The 20,070-nt window shown below is 35.0% G+C and overlaps 2 protein-coding genes across 4 annotated transcripts in view; both read right to left on the bottom strand.

The window, feature by feature from the left end:
* Positions 1-452: 452 nt before the first annotated feature.
* On the bottom strand, positions 453-6,480 carry LOC144194068 (ATP-binding cassette sub-family C member 12-like). Its single transcript, XM_077712850.1, has 5 exons — positions 6,345-6,480; positions 6,083-6,272; positions 5,850-6,009; positions 5,701-5,779; positions 453-593 (listed from the first exon to the last, which is right to left on the bottom strand). The coding sequence occupies exons 1-5, from the start codon at positions 6,396-6,398 to the stop codon at positions 468-470; spliced, it is 609 nt and encodes a 202-aa protein (XP_077568976.1). The 5' UTR covers positions 6,399-6,480; the 3' UTR covers positions 453-467.
* LOC144194067 (ATP-binding cassette sub-family C member 12-like) overlaps positions 6,345-20,070 on the bottom strand; it is a 17,547-nt gene continuing 3,821 nt past the window's right edge. For 2 of the 3 annotated variants that reach the window (XM_077712848.1, XM_077712847.1), the window contains exons 4-21: positions 18,887-19,055; positions 18,068-18,304; positions 17,277-17,450; positions 17,048-17,195; positions 12,145-12,293; positions 11,961-12,068; positions 11,220-11,504; positions 10,845-10,969; positions 10,691-10,763; positions 10,416-10,619; positions 9,243-9,380; positions 9,104-9,167; positions 8,712-8,753; positions 8,518-8,631; positions 8,338-8,441; positions 6,931-7,068; positions 6,503-6,692; positions 6,345-6,434 (exon numbers count right to left, since the gene is read on the bottom strand). In XM_077712848.1, the coding sequence (XP_077568974.1) occupies positions 6,558-6,692; positions 6,931-7,068; positions 8,338-8,441; positions 8,518-8,631; positions 8,712-8,753; positions 9,104-9,167; positions 9,243-9,380; positions 10,416-10,619; positions 10,691-10,763; positions 10,845-10,969; positions 11,220-11,504; positions 11,961-12,068; positions 12,145-12,293; positions 17,048-17,195; positions 17,277-17,450; positions 18,068-18,304; positions 18,887-19,055 (2,407 nt within the window). In that variant the 3' untranslated portion in view covers positions 6,345-6,434; positions 6,503-6,557. The remainder of the gene's footprint in view (positions 6,435-6,502; positions 6,693-6,930; positions 7,069-8,337; positions 8,442-8,517; positions 8,632-8,711; positions 8,754-9,103; positions 9,168-9,242; positions 9,381-10,415; positions 10,620-10,690; positions 10,764-10,844; positions 10,970-11,219; positions 11,505-11,960; positions 12,069-12,144; positions 12,294-17,047; positions 17,196-17,276; positions 17,451-18,067; positions 18,305-18,886; positions 19,056-20,070) is intronic. The other variant, XM_077712849.1, reaches the window with a different exon arrangement.

Consider the following 20,070-nt stretch of genomic DNA (forward strand, 5'->3'; position numbering starts at 1 on the left):
GGGGTATCGGCGTATGTGGCTTCATCAGCATTTACCTTATCATCGCTTCGACAGTCTAGACTTTTACGTATTCTCACAGCTCCAAACATCAATTACGTTCACACAGGTATCAATATGGCGGATAACATTCAGCTAGGACCACATGAAAGTGCTATGAGGGTTAATCACCAAAGGTACGTTCGGCCTGATCTCAATACTAAACCGCTTACATTTGGTAACAATCATGTTTACAGATGGTTGTTGTTGGAGAGACCATTCAGGACGTCTCCGTGCGGCGGCTGCCGTAGTGGAGAGCAAGGGGGATGCACTATACTCTACCAGTTAGTATATATTAGCTGTCTTCAAAAAACAATTGTCATCGGGATACAGTAATCTTGTTAGTATAGTGCAGTGCTTCTCAATTATTTTCTGGGGGAGTTTTTTTTATTTTTTTCCATTGGACTTCGCCAATGTCGATAAATTTGTGGTTACGTCCCAACCTTGGAGTTGCGCAACAGCGCCCTTGCTAGACACATCAACTGGCGCTCGCCCACTGAGAAGTTCTCTCCGTTCTCCGACACGGGTGCCTGAAGCTGACCTTCCAGTTTGGAGATCTGTACACACATAAAGTTTTGATCGTAAAACTGTATATCCAGTCTGCGATATAACAGGATATCTCCCAATCTTCACCTCATCCCAAAATCCTTGAGAAACAATCTTTACGAGTGTTTTATGTGGTAATAAAAAAATAGGCAACAGTTGTCAAAGTGGCGGCCCGGAGCCAAATCTGGCCGGCTGCATCATTTTGTGCGGCCACAAGAAAGTTAAACATGAGTGTTCTGTTTTAGGATTAAATTAAAATGGAGTATATATATATATATATATATATATATATATATATATATATATATATATATATATATATATATATATATATATATATATATATATATATATATATATATATATATATATATATATATATATATATATATATATATATATATATATATATATATATATATATATATATATATATATATATATATATATATATATATATATATATATATATATATATATATATATATATAGTTTTTATTTTTTACAGCCGCCATGACCTAATGGCCCCCTATCAGGTTTTTTGAAAATCCCAATTCCCTTTAATAGCATGCCAATCACCTTTTAATGCGGCCATCCAATTTTGTTTCTACTTGTTTCAGGTGATAAGATAATCTCCCCCATTTGTAAAACTAATTCATCCACGCCTATTTTATACAACATGACGCCTATGGCCTTTATTACGTCGCCTTGACTCCAAATTCTATGAACCAAGATAACACGCCTAATTTGTAAGCGAATTTCGCCCATCCCATTTTGTTCATAGACAACCCATCTACCTAAAGCGTCACTTGTTTCAAAACATGAAAGGCCCCACTAGAATTCGTGCATCCAGCGCCAAATAGAGCCTATTTACCCATTTGTCTCAAACTTGTTTTAGATATGGGGTCCCCAATTTCCCAAAATTTCCCAGAATTAATGTACTACCACATCCTGTCAAAAACCCAAAACGACTAACATAACCTGTTTCTAAGCCGGATTCTGGAATTTGGAGAATTTCTCCTTTCCCTCCCTTATCTAAGCTTGTTATTGCCACTCGTTATCACTGTAACATTCAGGCGTATTAACCCCATCGTTGCTAAAGTTCTCACCAATTTGCATGCCCTTAATGCCGTAAAAGCAACGTTATTTGGTTGTATCAATTGACCAATGCTTATCCAATCCGTAATATCCTTAAAGTCATCAATATGACCTGTGACAAAGCATATTTCCTCCCGCCAGGACAACAGACAATGTTCTTTCAAGTGCACTTTGAAAAACATTCCATGTTACTCCATTCTTAGGGAAAATATGCTCATCCTAAACCAATTATTTTATTTACAATTCACCTAATTATTTGGATGAATGCCATGAATTTTATCATGCCACTATTGCATTGTAAATTTCCCATCTGATGTCGTTAACAGCCAAATAATTCAATACCTACTATACTTTGTAAATCACCTCATATGATGTTTACTTAAGACAAGAGTCATTTCCCATAGCCTGTTACCAAAACAAAAATCTACAACAATTAAATGAGAGAAATCAACCTTTTGTTAGACAATTCCTAATTACAAACTTTAATGTTTTAAAAACCTTATCGTCACCAATATACCATAATATTGTAAATTTTGTCATCCTGGCCTTTTTTTCTTTTAAACAGCCAACCTCCTGGATTAAAGTATTTTGAATAATCAAAAAATTCTGAAATAGTATTAATATTATTTTATCCTCCAAAAGCTAGTTTCCTTTAACTAAGAGCCCTTTGAAATCCACAATTGCTCAAAAATGACTATTTTGGTCTATTTCCCAAATCCAAAGCTTTTTACCAAATCAACCTTTTACTGAACAGATTTTTTCTATCCTCTTAATACATTTCATTTTAAAACCCAAAATATCAATGCGAAAGCATTCGCATAACCTTGCATTTCTTGCAGCCCATGTATTGTTCTTATTCTGAAAAGTCCAAACAGAAAACGCAATTAGCCGTTAACTATGACCTCCACTCTTGCTGCGAAAACAGCATTGTTATCTTATGTTTACAAACCAGCTTTTTCCCTGTGCCCAAATACAACGCTTTTTAGAGAAGACAACCATTAAAACGTCAAATTAACCCCTCTTCCGATATTCAACTACATCACAATATTTTTCCAAGACCCCATATATCCAGAATATGTATGCTGCAAGCACAACAATATGGCAAAAACCCATTTTCTGCCCTCAAGTTTGCTTCAGCACCCCCAAGGCCAATTATTATTATTATAATGTCTTCACGGAAAGGATCACAAAATTTTAGTCGTTTACACGGTCCGAACGCTCCCGAAAGCCCAACACAGTTAAATCGTCTGCCCCGCGGCCCACATGTTTCACTCCCATCTAATCAGCAGCCGCTGCACCAGAAACGCTTCCCCCGCAGTTGACACATTTTTTGGCAAGTCTAGAGCATAATAAAAACACAGGTGACATTCCCTGCTAAACATTTAAATGATCATTTTGTATATATTCTTTTGTCTTTTTAAACACCATCTTCCCGTTAGCGGACGGGATCAAAAACCAAGCTGCAATAAGCCATCACATTGCTGTAAATTGACAGTACATATAGGTTATATTAACAAAGCACCACCAGCACTTGGAAATAACCATTCTAATTGTTGTTATACAAGCCCAAGCATCACAAAAAAACCCAATTTATTGTAATCACAAAACGTCATACCCGGATTAACCAAATCAAATACCAGTGTCCCCATTAATTTTCTAGCTCCCTTTATTTTTGTTAAACTTCCTCCGCGGCCGTCACCTATCTCGGTAAATATTTTCCCCGTCAGCCGAGGAGGCCCCGCTATTTTTTCCTTACCAAACAGTACTTTCCCGCCGCCACGGTCTTAAATATATCCCCGTTATCCGAGGGAGCCCCCACTATTTTCCCAAAATAGTATTTTTTTAACTTCTCCCCGGCCTTATTTCGCCATTAGTGTCTGTGGAACAAGCTGTTACACTTTTATCCACTCACATATTATTTATATATGTATATTACCTCCATTAGTGTCTGTGGAACAAGCTGTTACACTTTTATCCACTCACATATTATTTATATATGTATATTACCTCTATGCATTAGTGCATATATTATCCTGCATTTTATGCATTTTAAGCTGGCCAGCAAACCCATATTTATTTATCCATAAATATAGCTGTGTAATATTTTTAAAGCGCTTTGTCTTACCATTTTTTTTTTTTTCCAATCCTTACAAGTTAGACGTATTTTTTGGATCGTCATCCAAATCCGCCTTACAACACGTGTTTCCCATATTTTACTTTTTTGTAGTGAGTTCGTGTGCCTCACACAGTTAACTCTATTATTTATTATTATTATTAATATTATTATTATCTATTCGACTGTATCGACTGTATCTCCTAGGCCTTTCCTAATTTTACTGCAGAAACCACACAAACACCATACAACGTATATTCGTGCCTACCCTTTAGACACAGGACACTCCCCGGCCCCAATATTGTACCTCTAGTACAATACATTCGTGCCTACCCCTGAGACACAGGACACTTTCCAGCAAAGTGCCCCACCGTACCTGCCATTGACTAGTATAAACACAGGGTTTTATCGCCGTCACCCAGGACGCGAAACCAGCCCAACAATGGGCCTCACATACAATGTCCCTTTAACGCATTTGTAAACACCTTCACAACATGCAGACATTAATGTGGACTTACCCGAGATCCATCAGATGTCTCCCTCCAGCAGGAAAAGTCTTCAACCGCCGAGAATCCAGGCGCCCCCGTCGAAAAACTCCGGCCCACCAAGGGTTTTGAAGACGCCGTGCGCACGGTCACTTACCAGATGTCGAACAGCAGCGCCTGGGTTCTCGCTCCGGTATATTGACCTCCATGGCTCAGAAGGACCAAAATGTCAGGTTCATTAATAATTACCTTCGTCCGTAATTATCAATAACTGCAGGAAGACATCTTATTCAATTATTGACATTTAATTAAATAGAAATGGATACAACAGGTAAAAGCCTCCGGAGGGGAGCATTACAGCAAGTGTCCCTTACAACTTCCGAACGTCTCCTCGAATAGACGTTTTCGTCCCATTCTTATGGTCACAAGTTACAGAGTTGTTGATCATTCCATCACGTATGAGTAAAAACAACATCTGGGACTACAATAACAATCAAAGTATTTTACTAATAACAAAAACAGGGACTAGACCTAACAACATTTAGATTAGAGTAATTATACAACCTCCTTGACCTAAGAATCATATAATATAATCATAATCATATAATCGTTACATACAGAAAAACCCGAAGTGTACGGTTACATAACGATAACAATATTCTTGTTATTGTCCGAATAGCCCTGTCCTCGTCACCAAGGGCCCACCAAATCTCAAGGACCCAGATTGGGTGGATTGTTTGTATAACCATCCTGGAACAGGCTGTCTAGGTTAAAGATGACTTGGTGTGACCTCAACACTTTTGAAAAACAGAAAGAGAATGATTTAACAAAGTAATGAATTAATACAGAGAAAAGAAAGAGAATGATTTAATAAAGAAATGAATTAATATAACTATTATAATAGTAAAACAGAATAAACCCAACAATATATATATATATATATATATATATATATATATATATATATATATATATATATATATATATATATATATATATATATATATATATATATATATATATATATATATTACATTTCCTGATTTTCCCCATTTTAAATCAATAATTGTCATTTTTTAATCCATTTTTTCTGTGTTTTTAGTTCAAAAATCATTTTGTAAAATCGAAAAATATATTTTAATTTTTTTTAAATTAACTTTGTTTTAGATCTATAAAAAAACGGAATATTCAGGGATTTTAATCCAGTTCTTTTAATCCATTCATAAAATTGCATTTCCTGATTTTCTTCTTTTTAAATCAATCATTGCACATTTCGTAACCTGAAACTTTCCCTCCTAGAGGCATTCTTAAGTAGAGGTTTGTCCATTTTGATGTTCTAAAGCCATGCAAAGTACAAATATTCCAATAATTGTAATGATGATTCACATGGATAGTTTGGAGTTAATCCACACTCCTACTCACCGAGTCCTTGACGCAAGTTTTCTCCAGAGCTGCCCAGATTTGCTCGTCACTGTAGTTATTGAAGGGGTCCAGGTTGTATCTGTGGACATGGACAAAAGTGGTCCTCAAACCGACAATGTACCTGCCACCCCCCGCCACCTCTGGGTTACCTGATGGTGCCGATGAACAGGACGGGATCCTGCGGGATGATGGACAGTCTCCTACGAAGCTGTCGCAGACTAATGGTGGAGATCTCCACCCCGTCGATACGGATGCTTCCCTCATGGGCCTCCACCAGCCGGAAGAGCGCCACCCCCAGGGAGGATTTACCTGAACGGAGAAGACTGGCTATTGGCCGCAGACTGAGGAAGTGGAGATCTGCCTTCTAAAAAAAGACCCTCACCGGAACCCGTCCTTCCCACGATGCCGATTTTCTCTCCACCTCCGATGGAGAAAGACAGCCCGTCCAGGACAACGGGAGTGTTCTCACGGTACTTCATCTTGTAGTCCCGGAAGTCGATGGTGCCGTTGGTGGGCCAGCCTACGGGAACGCGGGTGTCTACTATGTGTCCGTCCGCTTCCGATTTACAACCCTGATCAGAAGAATTTTCGATTTAAGAAGGCCATCGCACCGTGTTTCGACGGCTACGGGTTCTGTGAGCGACCGTGATATACTGCTGGAGCCTCTCCACGGAGTTGAACCTGGCCTCCACCTCCATGGCTTCGGTCACCACGTATTGCAGCGTGCCGGTCAGCTGCACGTGGCTACGTTAGCTTGGGAAAGCCACAACCTACCGCGACCTTAAAACATCTTAAAAACTACCTGGATGGTGTAGGACAAAGCCAAGCCTTTCAAGGATGGATCAATGTCCTCGTTGCTACTCAGAACCGCAAAGAGGGAAACACAAAAGGTCAAGGCAGCCGCCATGAAGTCGAGTCTGTAGCCCAGCCAACGAGTGCTGGCGTAGAAGAGCTGGAAGTGGTTGGAGTTGATGTCGTTCAGGGAATTGAACCTACCGCAAAATCAAGAGTTAAATGTGATTGAGAGCCTATTATTCTTTATGTGCAGTATGAATGAGCTAAAATGTGTCCGCCAATGGGCCGGATGGGAAGCACAAGCGGGCCACTTGCGCCCACGGGCCACATGTTTGACACCCCTGCTCTAAACAATCATGAGTGGGAACGTGAATGGTGAATGTCCATTTGTCTCAAGCTATCTGGGGTGCTAGGTGCTGGTAAAAGTGGTCTCACAGTTTGATGTAGTTGCCTCGCATGTTGTAGGCGTGGATGGTGCTGAGGCCCTGCAAGATGGACGTGGTGAGGGAGATGCAGGGAGAGCGGCTGATGTTTTCCAAACTCTTCATCAAGCGCACACTTTGTTGGAACATGCTGCAGTAAAGAAAAAAAACTGTAAAAAGAACTGTAATTTCTCACATATTAGCCTTAAAATAGCCTTAAAACGGTTGAATTTGATAATTTCTCACGTATTCGCCTTAGAATAGCCTTAAAACGGTCGAATTTGACAATTTCTCTCGTATAAGCCAGCTTGATTCACAATTTTCACCTCCATATTGGTTTAATATGGAGTACAAACGTATTCATTTGAAGGGAAAATCTTAAGAAAAAACATTTGTCAGAAGAATTGATTACTGGAATGGACATTCCTATGCAGTTGCCATTTGGTCTTTGTCACATTGCAGTTTTGTGCATGTCAAGTCTAATTTGTGCGCATATAAGCCGTACCATCAGGTCACCTTTAGCGAGAAATACGGTATAAGTGCCAAAAAATACAGTATCCTTAACCCCGACGAATCGTCCCAAGCCGAGGGGAGGTAACTTACGCGAGCACCAGGGCGAACAAAAGCCCCAAGGGGAACACGGCAACCAGCAAGAATGGGAAAATGGCCGAGATGATGACCACGATACAGGTCACCATCATGGCAAGTAGTACCGTGGGGGAAAAACCCACGCAACATGCAAACGCCAGCCAAACAGTGTGGACCGACCTGGAATAGGAACCCACAACCTCAGAACTGTGAACCCCTCGCATTAATCACTCGTAGTACTGAGATTAATTGGGCCCTAACCATATTTAGGGGCCATTTAGAGAGGTCAATTAGCTTAGCATACATATTTGGGGGATTTTGAAGTTTTTTAATAAGGCTTGTTAAATAGTACTTAGAAATTTAACAGTACTTAGAAATTAAACAGTACTTACATATGAAACAGTACTTAGATATGAAACAGTACTTAGATATTAAACAGTACTTAGATAGTAAACAGTATTTAGATACTAAACAGTACTTAGATACTAAACAGTACTTTGACATTAAACAGTACTTAGATATTAAACAGTACTTAGACAGTAAACAGTATTTAGATACTAAACAGTACTTAGATTCTAAACAGTACTTAGACATTAAACAGTACTTAGATATTAAACAGTAAAAACTCTCTCTCTTAGATATTAAACTCTCTCTTTTAGATATTAAACTCTCTCTTTTAGATATTAAACTCTCTCTCTCTTAGATATTAAACTCCCTCTCTTAGATATTAAACTCTCTCTCTCTCTCATGAATATAATTTTGAGAGCTGGCTTCAACAGTAAACCATTCATAAGGGGAGCAATTGATTGACAGATATGTTTTGTGTCCTCACCCCACTGCCTTGGCCCAGCCAATAGCTGAGCCACCAGTTGGAGAAAGCCGTGGAGGCGATCATCAGGACCACAATCAGGAAGTTGAAGAAGGTGATGAAGAAACCTGAAGAAACGGACCACAGACCGACTCATGTCTCATGTTTTTTTTTTTGGTGTTCGGGAATTTACCAGTTTCCTACCTCCGGCCGCCTTGCAGTACTGAGCGTAAGTCCTCCAGGTTATAGCACCCTCTGTGCACGTCTCCTCGCTGACCAACTGCTCGCCACTGTTGACGGCTGTGATGTCCTCAGATACTAGAATACAATAGAAATAGTCTGATGTAGAGGAATTTTGTTTTTGGTGTCATTGAAAGTCATGATAACAATAAACTCACTTGGTATTTCTTCCAAATCATCGTCAAGGTCGGTCACAAAAGCTGTGGAAAAGAAACAATAATTAGTACTTTATTACCGATGTAAAAAATATCCAAATGGTACGATCAAATGCTTTTGCTTTGTTGTCCCCCAAAAGTAAATGCATTTCCTTATACCTTATTTTGTTTTAGTGCAGGTCACAGTATGCTTAGTATTAAAAATCAATGCTTTTCTTCCAATTTTCTTTCATTTTGTGTGTTTCTCACATTTTGGGATACCAATTTTAAAGGGTTGTGTGAGGACCGTGGAAGGAATGAGATAATTTACATATAAAGTGCATCTCTACTTACGAAATGTTCAAGTTAGGAAAAAAGCTACGACTGTATTTAATGAATGCTTGGATTGCGGTAACCTGGGTTGATGATTCCATCTTCTTCATCCATCTCAGATGGTGCCACCTCTTTGTTTTGCCCCGACTGCACATGAAAACACGCACGTGATCAGCGCTTTTACGTTGTCATCATTTCACCACAAACAGAAGCCAGTCGTACCTTGGCTTGCTCCGCCTTGTATCCTGTGATGAGTTGGGCGTAACGTCCGTCCGCCCTCATCAGTGTGCGAACCAAACTCCCCAACTCCAGAACCTGGCCGTTCTCCAACACCAGGATGTCATGGCAGAATTCCAGATACTGGTGGAAAGGCAAGGTAGAGTTTTAAAGCCAAATATAAATGATTACAGACCGTGCATTCCAATGATATTTGATAGAATTTAATGGGAGGTTTCCGTATAATAATAATAATAATAATAATAATAATAATAATAATAATAACAATAGTAATAATAATAATAATAATAATAATAATAATAATAATAATAATAATAATAATAATAATAATAATAATAATAATAATAATAATAATAATAATAATAATAATAATAATAATAATAATAATAATAATAATAATAATAATAATAATAATAATAATAATAGTAATCATAATAGTAATAGTAATCATAATCGTAATAATAATAATAATATTAATAATAATGATAATAATAATGATAATAATAATAATAATAATAATAATAATAATAATAATAATAATAATAATAATAATAATAATAATAATAATAATAATAATAATAATAATAATAATAATAATAACGATGACGATGACGATGACGATGACGATGACGATGACGATGACGATGACGATGACGATGACGATGACGATGACGATGACGATGACGATGACGATGACGATGACGATGACGATGACGATGACGATAACGATAATGATAATGATAATGATAATGATAATGATAATGATAATAATAATAATAATAATAATAATAATAATAATAATAATAATAATAATAATAATAATAATGGTGTGGTAAGGGTTAGGGTTAGAGAGACTGAATCAATTTAGTAGTCTTTAAATGTTATTCATTGACAGCCATTGCCAGAATTGAAAAGTCAAAATACCATATTTTCTTGCATATAAGCCGTATTTGCCCCTAAAAAAAAGATGACTGAATCCAGGGTAAGGCTTATATGCGCACAAATTAGACTTGACATGCATAAAAACACAAAACAATGCGGCCAATAGGGTAATTTCTTTCAAAATAGAGAAAAGATCAATAAATAAAACGCTGGATTTTGATGTCTATCAATGAAATTTAAAAAAAAAAAACATTTGGAAAATAGGATTACAGCTACCTGAAGCTGGTGCGTGACCAGGATGATCGACTTTCCCCGCAGCTGGCGCTGGATGCACTGCTCGAAAATGTGCTTGCCCACGTGGGCGTCCACTGCCGAAAGCGGATCGTCCAATAGGAAGATCTCCCTGTCGGAATAGACGGCCCGGGCCAAGCTGATTCGCTGCTTCTGACCGCCCGAGAGATTCAGGCCACGTTCGCCGATCTGACCACACTCAAAGAAACACACGTGGTCACCAAAACTCAACAGCGCCACCGCCTGGTAAAGGTTCCCACCTCAGTTTGATCGGCGTGTGGCAGTATATCCAGGTCGGCTCGAAGACTGCAAGCATCCAAAACGCTTTCGTACCTGCGCCGAGAAACGGAGGATGGGGATGATGCATTCAGGATGGGACAGTTTTTTTTTTTTTTCGTGTTATGTATTACTTACCTGTCAGGGTCCATCGGGCTCCCCATCAAGATGTTTTCCCGAACAGTGCCGTGAAAGATCCAGGCCTGCTGGGAAACGTACGCAAAGGTCCCGTTCGCCTTGATGGAGCCTCTGAAAAGGTGCATCTATAAGTCAGAGGGGGGTGGGGCAAAGTTTGATTGGCGGCTCTCACATTAGCATCATACCATCCACAGAGTGGGTCGGACCACTTTGTTTTTAAAAGGTGTTTTTTTCAGAGGGTTAGAACTAATGAATTTGTAGTTCATTTCTATGGGAATTCTATTTGTTTGAGTTAAAAGCCCGCGAAACATTTGTTTGAGTTAAAAGCCCGCGAAACATATGTTTGACGGTGGGTGGGTGGGTGGGGCAACTCACTTGCTCTAAAAGGCTGGAAATGAGTGAAGTCTTCCCACTGCCGACATTTCCGCAGACGCCCAGCAAGTGACCCTTGGGGAGCGTGAAGGAAATATTCCGCAAAGTGGCCGAGGGGTTAAAATTTTGACCCACAGACAAGTCATCCATCTCAGTTCCCATTTCGATCGACTCGTTGGCTGGGTTTGGTTTCTGCCAAGAAAGGGTGGCTTTTTTCATCACGATGGCATGTTCGCCTCCGTTCTCCTGAACCAAATATGGATCTGGATTCTGGATCAGCAATATTTTCTGGAGAGAAGAGGAGGCGGCGTTATGCGAGTGGCGGTAAACAGTGGCTGGACGACTTTGAACCGAGGGTGGGTGCATTTTGTAGCCGCAACCTTAAAATGGCATACAAATCTTTGAATTGGACAATTTCCCTCATATAAGCCCCACCCCCATAAAATGGCCTTAAAATCTTTGAATTGGACAATTTCCCTCATATAAGCCCCACCCATAAAATGGCCTTAAAATCTTTGAATTTCCCTAGTATAAGCCGCACTATGATTCACAATTTTCACCTCCATTTTCATGGTTTTAATTGGAAGTACAAGTGTGTTATTTCGAAGGGAAAATCTAAAGAAAAATCATTGCATGTGGACAAATTCAAAAAGGAAGTGAACAAGACAACGAGGAAGATTATATTTATAATATATAGATAATATGTCGTATATTTGAGGAAAGACAGTAGTTTATGGAGCTTACCTTCAGACGCGCAATGGAAACGCTGGCCTCGGCCAGAGCCTTGACGGCCAATGGAAAGAGACACAGGCAGAAGCGTATTGCGTTGAACACGGCAATGGTGGTAAAAGCCTGGCGTTGAAACAGAATAGTATTATTATTATTATTATTATTATGAATATTTTCTTCCATCATTGGGGTAACTCACTTCAGTGGTGTCCAGTTTCCAGCCTAACAAGGTGTGCAGCATGAAGGTGAGCACGGTGGCGAAGGCGGGGGTGATGCTGGTAATGCCCGTGTTGACGTTCTGGATGTAACTGGCGGCGCGCAGGTGTCCTTTCTCCATTCGCCTCAACTCTGGTGGAAGAAACGGTTCAAATTGTCATGCTGCCAAATTGAATTGAAAGCCTCTATTATTATTGTATGTATAAGTATGATGAGATTTAAAGCTTCAGCAGAAAGTGTACCAATCAATACAAAAAAAATAATCAATGAATATCAATAAATCATAAATAAATACTGGCGTACCTCTGTCACCGGACGTTTGGTCGCCAGTTAAATGGACTTAGATACGAAACAGTACTTAGATATTAAATAGTACTTAGATATTAAACAGTACTTGGACATTAAACAGTACTTAGATATAAAACAGTACTTAGACATTGAACAGTACTTACATACTAAACAGTACTTAGATACTAAACCGTACTTAGATATTAAACAGTAAAACTTAAATAGTAAACAGTATTTAGGTATTAAACGGTACTTAGATGGTAAACAGTATTTAGGTATTAAACAGTATTTAGATATTAAAGAGTACTTAGATATTAAACAGTACTTAAATAGTATACAGTACTTAGATAGTAAACAGTATTTAGATAGTAACCAGTACTAAGATATTAAACAGTACTTCGACATTAAACAATACTTAGATATTAAACAGTACTTAGATAGTAAACATTATTTAGATAGTAAACAGTACTAAGATATCAAACAGTACTTCTACATTAAACAATACTTAGATATTAAACAGTACTTAGATAGTAAACAGTATTTAGATAGTAATAGGTACTAAGATATTAAACAGTACTTCTACATTAAACAATACTTAGATATTAAACAGTACTTAGATAGTAAACAGTATTTACATAGTAAACAGTACTAAGATATTAAACAGTAATTCTACATTAAACAATACTTAGATATTAAACAGTACTTAGATAGTAAACAGTATTTAGATAGTAAACAGTACTAAGATATTAAACAGTACTTCTACATTAAACAATACTTAGATATTAAACAGTACTTAGATAGTAAACAGTATTTACATAGTAAACAGTACTAAGATATTAAACAGTACTTCTACATTAAACAATACTTAGATATTAAACAGTACTTAAATAGTAAACAGTATTTAGGTATTAAACAGTACTTAGATAGTAAACAGTATTTAGGTATTAAACAGTACTTAGATAGTAAACAGTATTTACATAGTAAACAGTACTAAGATATTAAACAGTACTTCTACAGTAAACAGTACTTAGATATTAAACAGTACTTAGATAGTAAACAGTATACTTCTACATTAAACAATACTTAGATAGTAAACAGTACTAAGATATTAAACAGTACTTCTACATCAAACAATACTTAGATATTTAGCAGTACTTAGATAGTAAACAGTATTTACATAGTAAACAGTACTAAGATATTAAACAGTACTTCTACATTAAACAATACTTCGATATTCAACAGTACTTAGATAGTAAACAGTATTTACATAGTAAACAGTACTAAGATATTAAACAGTACTTCTACATTAAACAATACTTCGATATTCAACAGTACTTAGATAGTAAACAGTATTTACATAGTAAACAGTACTAAGATATTAAACAGTACTTCTACATGAAACAATACTTAGATATTCAACAGTACTTAGATGGTAAACAGTATTTAGGTATTAAACAGTACTTAGATATTAAACAGTATTTAGGTATTAAACAGTGCTTAGATAGTAAACAGTATTTAGGTATTAAACAGTACTTAGATATTAAACAGTACTTAGATATTAAACAGTACTTAAATAGTAAACAGTACTTAGATAGTAAACAGTATTTAGATAGTAAACAGTACTAAGATATTAAACAGTACTTCTACATAAAACAATACTTAGATATTAAACAGTACTTAGATAGTAAACAGTATACTTCTACATTAAACAATACTTAGATAGTAAACAGTACTTAGATATTAAACAGTACTTCTACATTAAACAATACTTAGATATTAAACTGTACTTAGATAGTAAACAGTATTTACATAGTAAACAGTACTAAGGTATTAAACAGTAATTCTACATTAAACAATACTTAGATATTAAACAGTACTTAAATAGTAAGCAGTATTTAGGTATTAAACAGTACTTAGATAGTAAACAGTATTTAGGTATTAAACAGTACTTAGATATTAAACAGTACTTAGATATTAAACAGTACTTAAATAGTAAACAGTACTTAGATAGTAAACAGTATTTAGATAGTAAACAGTACTAAGATATTAAACAGTACTTCAACATTAAACAATACTTAGATATTAAACAGTACTTCAACATTAAACAATACTTAGATATTAAACAGTACTGAGATAGTAAACAGTATTTAGATAGTAAACAGTACTAAGATATTAAACAGTACTTCTACATTAAACAATACTTAGATATTAAACAGTACTTAGATAGTAAACAGTATTTACATAGTAAACAGTACTAAGATATTAAACAGTACTTCTACATTAAACAATACTTAGATATTAAACAGTACTTAAATGGTAAACAGTATTTAGGTATTAAACAGTACTTAGATAGTAAACAGTATTTAGGTATTAAACAGTACTTAGATATTAAACAGTACTTAGATGTTAAACAGTACTTAAATAGTAAACAGTACTTAGATAGTAAACAGTATTTAGATAGTAAACAGTACTAAGATATTAAACAGTACTTCGACATTAAACAATACTTAGATATTAAACAGTACTGAGATAGTAAACAGTATTTAGATAGTAAACAGTACTAAGATATTAAACAGTACTTCTACATTAAACAATACTTAGATATTAAACAGTACTTAGATAGTAAACAGTATTTACATAGTAAACAGTACTAAGATATTAAACTGTACTTCTACATTAAACAATACTTAGATATTAAACAGTACTTAAATAGTAAACAGTATTTAGGTATTAAACAGTACTTAGATAGTAAACAGTATTTAGGTATTAAACAGTACTTAGATATTAAACAGTACTTAGATATTAAACAGTACTTAAATAGTAAACAGTACTTAGATAGTAAACAGTATTTAAATAGTAAACAGTACTAAGATATTAAACAGTACTTCAACATTAAACAATACTTAGATATTAAACAGTACTTCAACATTAAACAATACTTAGATATTAAACAGTACTTAGATAGTAAACAGTATTTACATAGTAAACAGTACTAAGATATTAAACAGTACTTCTACATTAAACAATACTTAGATATTAAACAGTACTTAAATGGTAAACAGTATTTAGGTATTAAACAGTACTTAGATAGTAAACAGTATTTAGGTATTAAACAGTACTTAGATATTAAACAGTACTTAGATATTAAACAGTACTTAAATAGTAAACAGTACTTAGATAGTAAACAGTATTTAGATAGTAAACAGTACTAAGATATTAAACAGTACTTCGACATTAAACAATACTTAGATATTAAACAGTACTGAGATAGTAAACAGTATTTAGATAGTAAACAGTACTAAGATATTAAACAGTACTTCTACATTAAACAATACTTAGATATTAAACAGTACTTAGATAGTAAACAGTATTTACATAGTAAACAGTACTAAGATATTAAACTGTACTTCTACATTAAACAATACTTAGATATTAAACAGTACTTAAATAGTAAACAGTATTTAGGTATTAAACAGTACTTAGATAGTAAACAGTATTTAGGTATTAAACAGTACTTAGATATTAAACAGTACTTAGATATTAAACAGTACTTAAATAGTAAACAGTACTTAGATAGTAAACAGTATTTAGATAGTAACCAGTACTAAGATATTAAACAGTACTTCGACATTAAACAATACTTAGATATTAAACAGTACTTAGATAGTAAACATTATTTAGATAGTAAACAGTACTAAGATATCAAACAGTACTTCTACATTAAACAATACTTAGATGTTAAACAGTACTTAGATAGTAAACAGTATTTACATTGTAAACAGTACTAAGATATGAAACAGTACTTCTACATTAAACAATACTTAGATAGTAAACAGTATTTACATAGTAAACAGTACTAAGATATTACTTCAACATTAAACAATACTTAGATATTAAACAGTACTTTTTTAATCAATCTAAATGTTTTGAAGAAAATTTAACAATGCCTACCTGTAGATAGCAAACTATTAAAAAAACGGTTTAACTCTAATGAATTAAGAAAAATGTGTTTTTGCCTCCTAACAATTGATAATAATAAATAAGTTTGTATCTATATTTTATCCTCGACCATCAAGTTTTTTTCATCTTTTTTTAGTTAGTCATATGTTTTTCCCTCCTAACACTAACACAATAATAAATACATTTGGATCCTTACTTTGTCCTAGGACATCAAGTTTTTTTCCATTTTATTTTAATTAGTCATATGATGTTCTTCCCTGCAAACACTCGATAATAAAAAATAAAATTGCTTCCATCTTTTATCCTAGAGCATCAAGTTTTTTTTCATCTCTTTTAGCTAGTCATACCATGTTCTTCCCTCGTAAAACTCGATAATAACAAGTACATTTGTACCTAGGACATCAAGTATCTTCATTTTGTTTAGATAGTCGGTCACAGACGAGTAAAGAAATATTTATTCTTAAAGCATATTGTCTCATTTCATCCCCCTAAAAATCCCATAAACTTTCATCTAATATCCCGTTTTCACTCATAATAAAAGGGTACTCCAATAATAACCATTCCTGAAAAGCTACAATGTTTCAATCTGTTTTCACACCAACAAAAACAAATAAAAAATAAAAGAAATCTGTTCCTACCGGCAATTTTCACCTTGAAAGAATCTTCCCAGGCGTACATTTTGATGAGCTTGATACTGTTGAGCACTTCATTGATGGTACGAACTCGACTATCAGTCATCAAATCGGCTTTGAGACGAAACTTGTTGGTGAGACCGGCCAAGATGAACTAAATGGCAGGGTAAAAAGAAAAAAAAAAAAACGTCAGAAAGATATATATAAAAATAAGTGAAGTGAGTGTTCTCCTGACCTGCAGAGGGATAAAGATCAGATAGATCCCGACTCCCATCAGCGCCGTCACGCCCAAGATGTACCAGGCGTAGCCGATGCAGACGACAAAGAGCACGGGTGCCGACAGCAAGAAGCTGCCATAAAGCACCGCCTCGAAAAGCTTGTGCCCGTCGCTGGTCAGGACGTTAATGATCTGTGAGGAACCAAGATATATTACTTATCATTGCTTCTATCATTTTCATTGCCTTTAAATAACATGTACCGTATTTTCTGGCCTATAAGACGTATTTTTCGCTCCAAAAAATGATGATTGAATCCAGGATATGCACAAATTAGACTTGATATGCACAAAATGTGAGAATGTGTGGCTGATATGTGAAATAGAGAAAAGATAAACTGCTAAAATGCTATATCAAATTAATTTTGAGGTCTATAAATGAAATTTAAGGGAAAAAAATGAACACTATCTTGCATCAAATGGTGAAAAAACTTACTTGTGCCTGGCTTTGCTCACTCAGGGTGCCGCTATCTTACCTAAGGATGACAAACTAGACCACTATGGACACACTTACTGCTTGTAGTGGTCACCTAACTTCCTTTTTTAATTTGTCTATGTGCAGGCAAACACACTTTTGGAATATTGAATAATAAATACAATTATACAGTATCTAAGAAATAGCATTTTCAATGATTTCTCTTAAGATTTTCCCTTCAAAGTAACACATTTATACTCCCTATTAAAAACATGAATATGGAAGGGAAAATCCTTTTACACCATGTTGTTATTTTGGGAAATTGAACGATAGTTACCTCTCCCTCGGAGATGGCGCTGTGGACCCGCAGCGAGATGACCTTCTGGTAGGCCATGCCGCTGAAGGCCCCCTTGAGCCGGGAGGCCGTGCGAAGGTTGAGGCCGCACAGAAGCGACATGAAAAAGGCCTTGAAGAATTCGGAGCCAAAAAGTGCAAAGCATAAGCCTATACCATACAATTGCGTCCAATTGGAAGGGTCATTGACGTAGTTCAGGAGTTGGTAAACCAGGACGGCCTGAGGGGAAATGTCAAAAGGCAGATTTCAGAATTATGGACAATATTTTGAGGAGGCCATTGTAGTATATTAGTCTTGTCTGCAAGTTTTGTAAGATAAAGGTTTAAAAAAAAAACAATCAGGGATATTTTAGCAGAAAAAAACTATTTTTGAATAGTCATAAATGAAAACAAAAGTAATACAAAAAACAAAAACAAATGAAGGGGCTATTTGAAAGATTAATCAGACTAATAAAACCAAAAAATGCCAATTAAAAAACAACCAAAAAAATAAATAACAAAAAGCTTGTAAACAAAAAATATATAAAAACCTTGTAAACAAAAAAATATATCATTTAAAATAAAATACATGAAGGGAAAAAAATCAATCATATGAATTGTCATCATTTAAAAAAAACAGTGCATAAAAATTATATCATTTAAGAATTAATCATTAAAAAAATGTTAATAAATGAGTCAGTTATACCATAGCAACTACAGTTTATGTTATGCTACATTGCTCTATGCTACATTATGGCGACCAATCATACCAAAACCCACTCTATTAGACATTAACTCTTGAAAGAGGGAGGAGCCAACTCACTGGACCCAGAAAGGCGGCCACCATGGTCAAAACTCCAACCATCACCGATATGATAAGCCTTGTTTTTTGAAATCTCAGAATGGCGCGGACCAAAGAGGCCTTCTCCAGACCCCACTTTCCTACTTCCTCTGCCCAGAATCTTTGGAGCCTGGTGGGGTGGGGGGTGGGGGTGGGGGGTGGGGGGTTGGGTTGGGGGGGGGGGGGGGGGGGTTTGGGGGGTTAACATCAATGTCAAATGTACTACAAAACTTTTCCATCAGCACAAGTGGGCAGAATAGACAAAAAGGTGACTTTAGTAAAAGTACTGTGAGGTTAGATTCAACTTATTTTTTGAGTGTGTCTGCATCATAATCCAAGTTTAGTACTATTAAAAAAACATTTTAGTACTATTAAAAAACATTTTGGTACTATTAAAACACATTTTAGTCCTATTAAAAAACATTTTAGTACTATTAAAAAACATTTGAGTACTATTAAAAAACATTTTGGTACTATTAAAACACATTTCAGTACTATTAAAAAACATTTTAGTACTATTAAAAAAACATTTTGGTACTATTAAAACACATTTTAGTACTATTAAAACATTTTGGTACTATTAAAACACATTTTAGTACTATTGAAACACATTTTAGTACTATTAAAACACATTTTAGTACTATTGAAACACATTTTAGTACTATTAAAACACATATTAGTACTATTAAAAACATTTTGGTACTATTAAAACACATTTAAGTACTATTGAAACACATTTTAGTACTATTAAAACACATATTAGTACTATTAAAAACATTTTAGTACTATTAAAAACATTTTGGTACTATTAAAACACATTTTAGTACTATTAAAAACATTTTGGTACTAATAAAACACATTTTAGTACTATTGAAACACATTTTAGTACTATTAAAACACATATTAGTACTATTAAAAACATTTTGGTCCTATTAAAACACATTTTAGTACTATTGAAACACATTTTAGTACTATTAAAACACATATTAGTACTATTAAAAACATTTTAGTACTATTAAAAACATTTTGGTACTATTAAAACACATTTAGTACTATTAAATCACATTTTAGTACAATTGAAACACATTTTAGTACTATTAAAACACATTTGAGTACTATTAAAAACATTTTAGTACTATTAAAAACATTTTAATCCTATTAAAAAC

The sequence above is a fragment of the Stigmatopora nigra genome, chromosome 3 (assembly GCF_051989575.1).
Source record: "Stigmatopora nigra isolate UIUO_SnigA chromosome 3, RoL_Snig_1.1, whole genome shotgun sequence".
Lineage (NCBI taxonomy): Eukaryota > Metazoa > Chordata > Actinopteri > Syngnathiformes > Syngnathidae > Stigmatopora > Stigmatopora nigra.